This window comes from Scatophagus argus, chromosome 5 (assembly GCF_020382885.2).
Source record: "Scatophagus argus isolate fScaArg1 chromosome 5, fScaArg1.pri, whole genome shotgun sequence".
Lineage (NCBI taxonomy): Eukaryota > Metazoa > Chordata > Actinopteri > Scatophagidae > Scatophagus > Scatophagus argus.
The window spans coordinates 11,130,625-11,145,245 of NC_058497.1; the positions used below are offsets into that span (position 1 = coordinate 11,130,625).

Here is a 14,621-nt window from a genome sequence, read left to right on the forward strand (position 1 = left end):
TGTCTGGGCTCAGCCTGAGGGGCGACATGAGGAGCACCAGATATGTGGGCTCAGATACATTTGGACTACCATTACTTCAAGCAGGTGTTTGATGTATCAAAAGTTATTTAAAAAGAGTCTCTGTAGTTAAAGTGTTAAGGAAGTATAAGGCTTCGCTTAATTTTAGAACGTTGATCTGTTACATTTATTAAAGTTAATAAATACAGAACTTAAATTCACTGTTTTTTTCACAGCAGTGCTGCAGATATTGTTAACATTCTTGTGCCTGTAAGTGTTCAGTAGGTACGGCAAAACCTCCATCCTTCCTGTCCCTTTTTGACACAAGAGCTTTATTACATTATTATTAGCCTCTCTAAAGAGATGTCACTTTTGGATTGCGGCATAATTTCCAAGTGGTGCATATGTGCTTGTTATTTAAGTGCCCTTCGATGCCTGTCTCTGGGTGTGCGCTCAGATGTCGTGTGTAATTATACCATATGAAAACAAAGCAGCAGCAGTTGATTAACTCGCAGCTCCGAGTCTGAGATCGTAATCAGGGCCCTGAGTCGTGCCTACCATCTCTGATGAGGGGCAGCATCAAGGACGTCCAGCATTCACCTTGACCATCGTTTGTGCATTATTCATTGACCCTATTTACTGAGCCACTGTAATGCTGTTTATGAGCAAACATGCTCTGAGAAGATGGAGTACACCTGGGGTGGTGTAATACAGGTAATACAGTGTCTCAGGTCCCAGAGGTGAGTCATGAGGAGACTCAAATACAAGGTTATTAGTCACGAAAGACACAAGCTGTGTTCTGTTGCCAACAAAGTTGCCTAATGGAAAGTATGCAGCAAAAATGCTGTGCTGAGTAGATTATTCTGGAATTTTCTATTTGTGGTGATGCAGATAATATTCTATACTGCAGGCTTTCTTGGTTTTCTTACTGATTAGGATCCGAAAAACAGGCTTAAGTTTATTCATTCACTTTTGATGTGTTGCATCACTTTTTAATTCTGGTTCAAAGTCTCATGTCTGCTGTACGTTATCATTGGAATCTGCTGTCATTTCTGTGAATCAGTGGTCAAAGTATTTGTATCTGTATCCTGGTTTCAAAATCTTAATTAAGTAAAAATACACTTGATGTCCCAAAAGAAAAATTAGGTGGAATATGAAACTCACTTAAGAATAATGTATTTTGGAAATATAATTACTGGTTCCTTACTGTGAACATCAATTTAATGTTGCTGATGGTAAAAGGGGAGCTAACTTTAACTACTTCATGCTATAGCTTAAGAACCTGCTTCCCCATAGTATATTGATCTGTAATAATATGTTTAATTTGTTAATTATACTTTGTATTATTAATCGGAATGTCCAAAGTAACTAACAACTCAAGTTATGAAATAACAGAATTTAAAAGTGCAGAATTTCTTTCTGAAGTGATGATGACATTTTGATGTTCTGTTAAGACAAGACTGCTTCTGTTTGTGGTATTTTAATAAACTGAACATATGCCAGGAATCGCATACCGGTTAAAGATGATATCAACTCAAATGATAAAGGGCCAAAATCTAGTTTTAATATATGTATTATTCCATTTGATAGTTTGCATTACTGCAACATACTGACACACAGCAAACCTGTCACAGATTGTATTTAACAGCATTAACGTTGGCTGGTTTCTTCTGGGTTCCAGGCCAAAATATAATGAAGCTGCCATCTGTAGTCTGCTGTGCAAATTGCAACTGATGAGTCGTTCAAAGCAATTAGACACAATGCAAAGAGAGTGAGAGAAACTGGGCACAAATCAGGCGTCCGCCTGACTGGTCCGCCCTGCAGTCAGCCGTAAAACGTACTTAATATGACTCTTACTTTACAGCAGTCTCCTCAGGCACCTCCAGAGACAGAGTCAGAGTTCCTGATGTCAGCTCACACAGCTCAGGACTCACACAGTGCAGACCCTCTGTCACCTGTAACACACACACACACACATACACACACAACATGTGTTACTTCCTTATACATTTATACAAGATAAACCCACAGGAGCTTAAATGCAGTGTGGGAGTTATCTCACCCTGTCTGCCTCCCACGGCACCACCAGCAGCCTCTGCCCAGGTTTGGGTTGCCATGGCTGCAGGGTGGGAGGCGCTGGTGTCGTGGTGGAGGGGATGGTGGTTGGCTGTGGCGGCTGAGTGGCAGCCATGGTGGTGGAGGCGACGGGGGTGGCCAACTCAGGAGCCGAAGGGGTGGCAGGGTCCCAGTCAGCAGCTGGAAGGTCCAATAGGATTTGATCACACCTCTCCCCTTCGTAGCCTTCAGTGCACTCGCAGGTGTAGGCCGGCTCCACCTCCTCCACGCTGTCGCTCCGGCTGCAGTTTCCATGGAGACAGGGGCTGCTGGCACATGGGTCTGTGAAAAACTGAAATAACAGAGAAAATAAATAAAAACAGGGTGAGACTGAGAGAGAAACAGAACAAAAGCATTATCCAATGGTGGCTTTCCCCTGTACTGGTGTCTTCTACCACGGTTTCAGTATATTGTCTTTATTATGAAAACCCAAAATGTCCCCGGGATTCAGCCTCATTGTAGTTCAGCTCAAGAAGAGGGTCCCTGAACCACTGTGAAAAATCTGAGTAGACCAAACTCTCAGTGATCATTTCTTCTCTGAAGTTCCTCAGACGCTTCTTTTATGGCTCTCTGGCTCAGCTACACCCTCCTGTTCTTTAGTTTTATTACATTTTGACACCTAATAAATTGTTGCAGGACTGCATTTCTCCCTCTTTCACTCTATTTTTCCACTCTTTGACAGACACACATAGACTGCAGTGTGAATGTACTCATACTTGCACACATACACACTTGCATTTCATGCCCAAACAAGGTTTCCCTCGTCATGCAGCAATAAAAAAATGCACCCTGACAGCCTCCTTCATGCTGGTTTCCCCCATCAATAATTGATCATATTTGGAGGAAAACATGCCAGTATAGATGCTGAAGGTGAAAGAGGACAAAGCCCAGCTGCCTAAGCTTTCTGCCTGACACCGTGTTGCCTTTTGCTTGGCTTTTAGAGCCTTCTTAGGCTTAAGAATGTCTATAATCCTGCAGCCTGTTATTTTTTGGCAAATTCACTGAAACAACCGCAGGTATCTGCAGCTCCAGCTGTCCAATTCCAATACGTTCGTGTAACAGTTTTAATAGAAACCCAGAGAAAAACAAAAACCCAGGCTGGAGGGATGGTGGTGTCAGAGGGATGGTAATGATGTTCATGCTAAATAAATCCCTTGGTGCATGTAGATGTGCATGTGAATGCACATGTGTGTTTGTCTGAGAGAGAAAGCAGAGAGCGACAGGGAACGAGCGGGTCATTAACAGTCCGTTTGCTCCACGAAGAACAGAGTCACAGCTCATTAGTGCTAATCTCTCTCAGGTTTTTTCTCGCAGTGCCTCTATCAAACTTTCTCGCCGCTCTCAATCACAGCAGTTCCAACAGTCCCAGCAGGCCACCGTACACATTCTGTTGCTCTTATCTCCGCTCAAACAGCACCAGGGATTAAATTTATCAACCTTAAGAGAACAGCAATGTCGGCTGGTCTGAGTTAGAGGAAGCATTAGAGTCCAGCACACAACCTTTTTCATCTGTTGCTCCGCCCTAACAGCCTCCATCCAGGCTGCACAGGCTGTCCTAAAACAAAGCACAAAGAAAAACACAAAAGGAAAAACACCAAAAGAATGTTTCGTGATGAAGAGTTCACGTTTCATGGACTATAACTAATCAATTCTTGGGTTTAGTCTGATTTTTGGGACTGAATTAGGGACAACTGCTCAAAATTTGAGATTGTGTTGAATTTTTCTAGATTTTTGGTGACATTAACAACAGCTCTGCCCACATTCTGGCTCTGAAAAGCTTATAATGGTCAATTCTCTACAAACTTTTAACTACATTTTCCAGGTCTGACTGCCAAGAGCTAATTATGTTTTAGCTCTTATTGCTTTAGTCTAATTCTATTGTACTGAAACTTGTGATTCTGTAAGTCGCTTTGGATAAAAGAGTCTGATAAATGAATTGCAATGTAGTGTAATGTAATTTTCATGACATAGTCCACAGTTGATGGTGGTGTACTGGGCTGCACTGTACTGAAATTTGTTTCCAGTAAGTTCCCCCCTCCCTCATGTTTGTACATGGGCAGAACGAAACATTAGGAACACTTTTCAATGTAATGCAGTCGAGTTCGACATCATTGCAAACTACAAACCTCAACAAAGTAAAGTAATTCCTCTCTGACACATCAAAACAAAAACTTGATTCTTGTAGTACTGAAACAATCACATCAAAACTTATGGACAACACTTTTAATTATAGTAACTTATTTGGGAAAAGTGCTAAACCATTTAAGTTTTGTTTAATTTAATGGTTCAGTGATAATGATTAATGGTGATAATTTGCACTTTCGTGTTGCCCAGCTCTAATTGCCACTTGGTGCCATTACTATTCACTATTACAATAGAACAGAATAGAATATTGTGTATATATTAAGGCTGCCATCCTGCGAGATGTTCCTTGTTATTCTCGAGACCCAAACAGCTCATATGCCCTGGGCTGTGGCAAACCATGTGAATTAATTTCTTCTAAGCAGCTGATAATAACCCACATTATTCCCTTTATCTATATTCCCACACAGTACAACAGAATGAAGAAATCCTCCGAGGCCAAATTAATTGCTTCACAAGGTGCTGTGATCAATTTACTAATTTGGGATGGCCACACTAAGGAGGAAGGATCAATACAGCCAAGCTATTGGCATCATTATTTTAACTTGGTGGAAGGAGTGGATGAGTCCATTTATGCAGACATGCATGTTTTCATGCATCCAGCACTTTGTGTTTTAACCAGACTGCACTGAAGGAGGTAAAAGGAAAACGGAAGAGATTAACATCACAAAAGGACACAGAATTGCAGCTGTACGTTTATCCATTTGGAACATCATAACTTAAACATGAAACTCAGCAAATGGATAATTGAATTTTGCCGAGCAAACTAAACACGTGACCACCATATTACATCTCAGTCTCCACACCGGTAACGCATTAATAATAGAAGGGAAAGATGTTAAGATGCACACAAATGGCTGACTAAGCCTGGTGAGAATGTTAGTGTGAAATTCCCTTTTTCTCATAACAGCAGCTGAAAGTCTTTTGTTGCATTCAGCTGCACCTAAAACACTGAGTGTGCAGGATCGAGCCAGCAAAGTTAACAATGCGCCTTCAGGAGGCTGTTTATCTGCACACCCGGCAACCTGACATCCCGACAATTGACAATTAACAAAGATGTTGTCGTGGAGGTACATTTCAATTGAGGATTCTTGTCAGGAAAGCAAATAGCAAATCTTTGTAGCCTGATTGTGAATCCGACAGATTTGATGTGCTGTGCCTCTGAGTTGCTTCGTTAATGAGGAAGGCAGGGAAATGCACACATGTTTGACTTCAGGTTTGTTCTGACACAGCAGCAGGCTGAGACATTCATAAGTGCTGATGTTCACCTCAAAAACTTGACTGAAATTCTGTTGCTTAGAGCCTTCACGTGGCACGTAAAACACTATCAAGAAATAACATGGTCAGTTTTTATTTTGCAAGTCTTCCTCAGAATTTTACTAGAAAGATTACTAAAAAGTGATTTGGTTTAAATTATAGAGAGAAACTGATAAGTATTCAACTGATACACACAGTTAATTAAATCCTAATGAGAGATGCCATAATTTAGAGTTTTTTTAGTCCTCGCAAATCATGCACAGTGATGAAAGAATGGAAACTTTGTCTGTAAAGAAGCATAAAGATCAACATATATATTTCCATGGGTTTAATTAAATGTTTCTTTCAATAAAATGTCAAAGCCTATTTTTTATCCTGGAAGCTTTTGAGGAAATTATTAGAATATCACTGACAAAATGAAGCATGTATGATGTATAAGATCACTACATGGTGTTTGCCACTGTTATGTTTCACCAAAAAAGAAGACTCATATGGTAATTAACGGGACAAAGATTAAATAGATAAAAAAGATTGGCTGAAGTGTCCTTGAAATCCAGCTCAGCAGATCTGAAGCTGCCCTCTGACTTCTGAGAGAGTGAAAATTTCCCCGCACAGAATAATAAGTGCTACAAAAGTGCCTGCTAGATTCATTGCATCACTTTAGCCAGAGGATGAGCTGAGTTACTGCACTGCACCCTGCAGAGGGTGCAGGTGGTAAACTGGTATTACAAAACAAGTGGGTGGAGAGAAGCGGAGATTGGATTAGAAAAAGTGATGCAGCAAGGAAAACACAAAACAGCAGTGTGATGATTTCTAAAACACTTGCTGTTTGATAAAACTCTGAGCTTTAAGGAACTGTCTGCAGCCTGACCATGACTGGGCAGTATGTAATCCTTCAAGCAAAGCTCGAGAAAGATCAATAGCTGGAGTTTTGAGGGTTTTGCAGTGTGTATTGCAGAGCTTACAGAGCTGGGCTGATCATTCTGCCGTATTTGGTGAAGGCTGCATTATGAATGTTAAATGTTTTTCATGATTATTCCAGTGAACACAGAATGTTTAGTGTGCTACAGACCTTGATCTGTTTTTCATGGTTTGAGCTCCAAGCTTCTTTGAAAGAGTCTGTGGAAACTTTTGTGTCTGCTCAGAAGCCTGACCTCAAGCCCTTCACCTTTAGGTTTAACTGGAGCACCAACTGCGAGCCAGGCCTCCTCACACAACATCAGTGCTGGACCTCAATGACCCTTTTCCTGCAGTGCATAGTGAGCACACTGAAGCCCAGTTTGGTACAAGCAAATCTGTAATATTTACAATAACAATGTTTCAAATGACAACGTGAAAACAACATGATAGTGTGCGCGGGGTCACTCGTATCAGTCTACAGAGAATTATCATTTGAATCTGCATCTCCTTGTGTTGTTATGGAGCTTTATAGTGATTAATATCAAGAGGAATTTGGTGGCTCAGGTTCATTTGAATGACATTTTGTTTACAAGTTTATCAATTCAAAAAGATAGGCGGAAATTAAAAAATAGTCTTTACAATTACAAATATCCAGAAAATAGAAAACATATGTAATTGGCACACATACGGACACATATTTTTTTAACAGCTTAAAGCTTGTTGGAGCACATTGTGTCTCTCAGTGGAAGCATTCAGGTATACATAGCTACAGACTTCATTTGCCATCATAACAATAGATAATAAGCACTCCTGTGAATCACCACTAGACTTTGTTGCTCTCCAAAGAAAAATAAATCACAAATAAACAAACTTTAACTTCCCATCTGAAACTTATTTGACACCTAAGCAACATTATGGATAGCCAGCTGAAATTAGAGAAAGATCCACGAGGTAGGAGAGAGCAGAGGTGCAGATGTCTGCTTTCTGTTACTGTCTTTGTCACAATGTAAAGGCAGTTAAAATGTTATGCTATGAAGCTAGGAATTTATGAGTATGAATATTTATGTATATGTGTATATATGTAAACTATATAGACAAAAGTATTGGTATGGGCCTGTTATTCAGGGGTTGTGTTGGGTCTCTTACTTCAAGTGAAGGTAAATCCTTTTCTATTCCAGCATGACTGTGCCCCAGTGCACAAAGCAAAGTCCATAAAAACATGGCTGGATGACTTTGGTGTGGAAGAATTTGACTGGCCCACACAGGGTCCTGACCTCAACCCCATCCAACACCTTTGGGACAAACTGGATTGGGATGAGAGTCCAACATCACTGCCTGACGTCACTATTGCTCTACTGCATGAATGGACAAAAATTCCTTCCTTCCCAGAAGAGTGGAAGCTGTTACAGCTGCAAAGCTGTCTTTGTGTTTACGATGCAATGTTGAAGTCCCTGTTGGCGTAATGGTCAGATGTCCCAATGCTTTTGTCCACACTGTGTAGGTATGTTTCTATTTTATTTGTATATAGAGATTGGATTTTTTAATTTATTAAGAGAGGGGGGAAATATTTATTTTATTTGTTTTTTTTATCTAACAGAAGGATCAGCGGCTACCTGTGACTTTGACAGATAAAGCGGGTATAGAAATGGAAGACCAGCAGCTAAGTTCAACAAGTTCCTATGGACTTACAACCCTGATGGAGCCTGAGCTATCAACTGTTTCACAACAGCAGTTATCTGAGCGGTCCATTTCACCAGTTTATCAGCCAATTATTGTTTATGGGTGACTCATTTGAGCAGTAGGTCATAATACTGCAGAGTTTCACTTTAATGGCCAGATCGTTCAGCTAATCACACGTACAAAATTAGTCTGAAGGGCAGTGATGACTCACACATGAAAATACGACTGAAACCATCACGTGAGGAAAACAACATTTCACACAAAGGAGTGTATAAACATATTGAGGAAGAGGGCTTCTCTTTCTTTGGACTTGTGCTGTCTGTAGGCAAGGAGTAAGCTCTACACTGATCAAAAATGCAAACATTAAAACTGCAGAAATCCCTTTTCTGACCCTCTCCAGCAGTAGTTTTCTTGTAGTTCCTAAGAAAGAAATTAAACTTGCAAATATGCACAGTCCAAAGTTCATCAGATTGCGTTTTCATAAAAGCATCAAGCCTCAGTTCCTGATTTATAAAGTAGCATAAGAAAGGAAGACACAGTAAGTGCAGTAACACACACAATCCCAGGAGGGGGTGGGAGTGTGACACTGTGAAAGGCTGAAAGGGACACTCAGCAGTTTGCCTGAAATTGTTCTACAGCATCTTTACAGATCAAGATGTGTTTCCATGGCTACAGTAACTAGGTAACATGAAAGCAATTAGCACATATACACAGTGTGTGTGTGTGTGTGTGTGTGTGTTTTCACGCCCACACTGCACCTGTTCTCTGCACACACACTATCAATATTTGCCCAAAGAGTCCCATCATGCTGCAGAGAGACAATCCATCTTATAATCCACTTATTTCCTCATCTGGGCTGTTTATCTCGCCCCAGTCGGACTGATAGCACCCACCGCTGTGGGGGAAGAATAGATTCAGATTTGTTTAATCACTCTCTCAACACTTGTTCAAAAATAAGGAAACTATCTCTGCAGGGGCTCACAGAGGATGAATTTGTTTCTTAAAAAGCTCCTCCAGAGATGAAGGGAAACAGATTGGTTCCCAGCAACATCTGGATGAGTGCATTTGCTGTAATGCACCAATGCCACAGTGTCCCAGACCCTCAACATATTCAGAGGCTTTGTTCTCTTTTTATCTCTGAATCTGAGAAGCAGTTTGGCAATGAACAAACGCTTGGCAAATTAGAAACATGTACATTGTTCAAGCCAGTCCTCTTTCTCTAACCTTCTACATAACACATGTGCATGGCCTGCTTTATATCAGGGAATGACCATATCTCTTGACGCTGATTATAGCAGATAGCCTGTCATTCTTATAGAGAAAGCTTCTCCTGCTATGTATTTGACTCTGCCTCTACTGAGCCTTGAATTCCTGTAATCCTCAGCACTTAAGACTTTAGAAAACAGCTGTAAGAACGGACACTTGTATAGACTGCTCTTCTCCCATTGACCTTCGCCAACTAACTTCAACAACTTCTTCATCTAAACCGTCAATGCGTCTCTTAGACCTTATCCCACCATTCTCCTTTGGTTTATTTACTATCAATTATTCCAGATATTTCATAGATTCCATAAACTCCCTAAAAAACTACAAGGCAGAAAACTGGAGAATCAAAACTTTTCAGTACAAGTGTTTTAGGTTATGATAATATGATATGTTCTCACTGTACTCCATGTGTCTACAAGGGTCTTATATTTCATGTTTTAGTAATGAGAGATGTAGTTAAAAATTGATGCGTCTGATCTAGATCCATCTTCTTTTTAAGGCTGAGCGTGTACTTGTCAAGCATTCTCTGTTTGCTGAATTCAAGGCTGCGGGAGAGAAACTGGAGCATCTCTCCACTCTGCGTTATGTCAGACACGCAGAACAAATATCAAGAAATATAAGGCTGGAGAGAAATCCAATCCCACAACACAGAGGCCACATACCCTACAACACACGCAGCTAGAAGCACATCATTCTCCGCAGATCGACAACTGTGAAACACACTGCATCACCAAGGTGGGTAGGGAGTTGAAACCAGAACTATAAAAGCCTGAGAACAAATACAGTGTAATTATATGATCAATCACACAGCAATTAGCTAGATGAACCAAATTAAACTTTCATATAGCCAGCAGTAATTTTTATCTCAAATGTGCAGTGTGTAATGAGCACCCGCAATCCAGCTAAAACAAAATATTTAATTCATGATAGTGACAAAATAATACATGAAAATAATCCCTCAACAGAGCCGTTTTCCCTCCACTGTATTCTCCACAGTCTCATGAGGACTGAGCCCTGGGATGTGATCTGAGTGTATAAAGAAGAAGAACCAAAAACATCCAGAATGAAGTCAATACATTCAGAAAACCATACGTAATTAACTTTGTTAATTAAGTGAAAATTGAAATATCAGCCTTCGTAGAAATGCACAGCACACAGCTGTTTTGAATTTGTATCACTGTGTCCAGACAAGGCCCCAGCAAACTGATGCACCCCACAGAGCAACCCTGCTTTATGAGTCAAGTGACTCTGGGAATCACATGCAGTTCAGCAGGAGGAAGTGAGCCAAATGAAGCACAAAATAAAACAAATAAATTGAAGTGTAAGGAATCTGGACTTTTGTTTTCCTCTATCAAACTATGAGACACAGGAGCCAGAAAGAAATACCTCCAAATGCATGCAGAGAAAGACACAATAAAACTGTCAAACTGTTTTATACGAATTTCCTCTTGTAGACAGTCAAAATCTCACATGCTGTAAAGTGACTACAAGCTTGTCAACAAAACAAGTAAAGTATCACACTTTTTATGTAATTCTCACATCATGATGCAAGACTGTGTCAAACATTTTCTATTCTTGGCAGGAAAGTGATGCTTTTGTTTGCAGCCCGTGGTAGCAAGAGGATCAACATTTTTTTGCAAGTGAGTCTAATCTCTGCTCGTTTTCATAATACAATAGACCGACGGAAAACAAGCAGAGTAACTGCTTCAGTCAAATTAAACTGAAAGACTTGATGAGTCTGCTGCTGTGAATATTTTAGGATCTGCTACAGGGCTTCAGTTCACTTCATCTCAGAGGACTTTTGACATTTTCCATCTGCGGGGAGCGTCCTGAAATGGCTTGAAATAAGCACAGTCTCTTAAAAAGCAAATACACTCTACACCTGAAAAGATTAATAAACACATAAAGCTAAAGCTAACCTTAAAGATCCACAGAGTGCCCTTAAGACCTGATGAAAACCAAAGCACAGCTAAATGAAGAGTGATTTTTTTTGTCATGTGGCCATAAAGACTCCAAATAAACGTAATCATTGCTTTGTGTCAACTACATGTGCGCTGAGAGGTTATTTGATAACTCATGACTGAGGAGAAGTAAGGGGATGTGCTTCAGACAGAAAGACTTGAACGGCAAAAAATGTTTTTATGTGTGTTTGAAAATTGTGTGGTAAAAAGTGGGCTGTTGTCATATAATTCAACTCATTTTGCAAGAATGTCGTTTTAGCGTTATTAAAATTCCAACATGCGGCGTTGGATCTCAGTCGGATATGTAAATGTTACATTTTTAAACCGAAGTTTACAATGATTTTACAAAATTAAACATGCGTAGGGCCTACATATTGTCTTACATGACATTACATGAAGCCAGTTTGAGTAGTGTGAGATTTGTGTCCGATATTGTACAGATTATTCACTATGGTGGCTTAGTGTTTAGTACTGTCACCTGACAGTAAGATCATCCATTTTGATTCTATTTTTCCTCTGAGTTTTTGCTGCGATAGGCCCTGATTGGAAAAGTGGATAAAGAAAGTATGCGGTGGACAATGTTTGGCTTCTGGAGAAATAATTAAAAGCCATGACATGACATGACATGTTTTTTTGCTTGGTCATTAAAAAGATATTCACCTCCAACCACTGTCTTACATCATCGACCATATCTTCTCAATAATATTAATAGACAGTGTTTTGAGCTTCTGCGGCTGCATTTAAGCATTTAATATCCTGTCAGTATCCCAGGCAGTCATTATTCTTGTTATGATTTATTACACCCATCAGTCAGAAAACCACTCAGCATGAAACCCCTCATGATCCAGTCTCATCACGTCTGCTGTCAGCACTGACACAACTTAAAGTTTGAGACATTCAGACGGGGACTTTTTCTCATTTCTATCATGGTCATGAATGGAAGAGCAGGTGATCGGTAGGACGTACCCGTGCTAGAAAACTTTTATTAGAACTTAGCTAATAGCTAAAAGTGCCTGTCATTTCTTGGACCTTTTTATGTCACTTTTACTTTCCTTTAAAATGAGTAGGATCCTTTCAGCCTTTTCCTGTCACAGTCACTGATATTGGGTCAGTACCGCTGCACAAAGAAAAAGGACAGAGATATCGTCATCCTTCTGTACCATGAAAACAAAACAGCTATTTAATATCATAAGCCCTGAAGTGAAGCTGAATAATTGCATTGCTGTCTTAGGATACAACTAACTAACTTAACTTTATTGCTCTTGTATTATATCGTATATGGAGAACCAACATAAACAGACCAGTAACCCATTTTAGAAACTGCGTAAATAAAAATAGTCCTCAGGCCTTTGCCTGTTTGGTGAAAAGCAGCCAGACATGAATCAAATCATCAACTGAGAAGAGAGTGACAGCTGTCGAGTGATATGAGAGCAGAGGTGCTAACAAGTTCCTTCTACTTAAAACAACCAAAGTACTTCAATAAATAAATACTGTAATAAAAAACTTGCATAAAATTACTGACAGAAATAGATTTTTCTCATTACCTTTTTTTTTTACATGCAGCGTGCAAAATTGATGTTCCCCATTGGGAATTTTTTCAGATATGATATCAATAGAAACTGAAAAGAGCGATGATCCACATGCCCAGATGTCTTCTTGCAGTTTGGGCAAAGTGGAACAAGCACTCAGATATTTTTTGGCTCAGTTTCTTCAGTGCACCAGCAGGAGCAACAGCAGCATTTCCTGTGAAAAACTCTGCAGCTTCAGCACCATGAGATGTCAATACATTTACTCTGCTGAACTGGTCTGCATGTTTTCCTCTTTTAAACAACAAAGAAAGATCTGTTCCTACTCAGCTATCTTCACTCATGCGTGGTTCTCCACCAACATGTAGAAAATATGTATTTGATCACATTTTATCCTGTAAGCCACTTTGGGTATGGAGACAAAATGGAATGAAGAGTGTCAGCTGTCAGTCCTGCTATCTGTACGATGATTGACACGTCTCAGACAGAGCTAAAGCAGGAACAGGTGGTGATCTCACTGGCACCATGAGCATTTGGTTGGACAGAATACATGCGTGCACTAATCTGAATTTCTTGTATCAGTATTGTTGATGTTTCATAGTGTCAGAGAATTGTCATCTTTGAGCTCATTATTTTGGTTTTCCAGCACACAACTCCAAATGAATATTAGTGTTGCTCTGCATCTGCTGTATGTGATACTAAAATGGCCATCAGAACAACTTAATAAGGTGTCTGCATCGTATTTTCAGCTTGTTACACCACCCCCAGTGGCAAAAAAAATCTGTTAATGCAGCTTTAAATATCCACAAACCTTTCACCTTTTCACCTTGAAGTTAATATTGCAAACATGTTAGCTATTAATTGCCTATTTCGAGCAGATACAGAGAAATATTAGCATTCATGTGGAGTTCATGTGTTTCTGGTGACTTGATAAATTTAAACCCAATATTTACTCTCCTTTTAGCTCTGTTTTTGGTCTCTACCAACTCCCAAGGGATCCATATGGAGGTAAATGCACCACTGTGTTCACCAGCAGGTTGCTAACTGTGTATGTCTATTGATTGGGCTGGGCAGACAGCGTGCAGTGTGTTTTGTCAGAGCTCTTTCACCGAAAACAGATGCTGACAGAGAGCAACAGCAGTGTGAACCAAAACAGCAAAATTGTTGGTCTCATATCAAAGCAATAATCTTAAAGACAGTATAAAAAATGCTAATTATGGTCACTTTAAACATCTGTCTACCTTTTTGTTCTCACTCTTTATGTAGACTGGACAGAGCTATCCACCAAATACATAGTGACAGGATGGCTGACAAGTCAAACTTCCAAAACTTTGTGCAGCTTCTCATGCAGCCTCATAAAAGTACATTATTATTCACAGCAAAGCCTGAGGGTGTTCAGGAAAAAGATGGATTACACTCATTCACTCAGCCCGGAGAGCTGCCTGCTGGTACCTCAGCCTTGCTCAAAGGCACAAGTACACATTAACTGCATCTACGAGAAGAAATAATGACCCCGAATAGATCTTCTTGATCATGTGACATATCTTAATGAACACGCTTATTGATGAGCTGCCACTTCTCCAACAGCAGGAGAGACAGAAAACATGCAAAGACACAATACTTGTTTACTGTCATCACTGTTAAATATGAAACCATGCAGAGGTTGGTTCCAAAGAAAAAAAAGAAAAAAAAAGATAAATAATTGTAATTATAATTTCTGGCTCCCTGAATTATGTTGTACTCAGTAGGCCTACATTTTCCAAAATCAAATTCCTAA

General features: G+C 39.9%; 1 protein-coding gene across 1 annotated transcript in view; it reads right to left on the reverse strand.

Moving 5' to 3' along the window:
- Positions 1-14,621, reverse strand: part of dner (delta/notch-like EGF repeat containing) — a 48,849-nt gene that overhangs the window by 19,336 nt on the left and 14,892 nt on the right. The window contains exons 2-3 of the mRNA XM_046390229.1: positions 2,060-2,404; positions 1,855-1,952 (exon numbers count right to left, since the gene is read on the reverse strand). Coding sequence (XP_046246185.1) covers positions 1,855-1,952; positions 2,060-2,404 — 443 coding nt within the window. The remainder of the gene's footprint in view (positions 1-1,854; positions 1,953-2,059; positions 2,405-14,621) is intronic.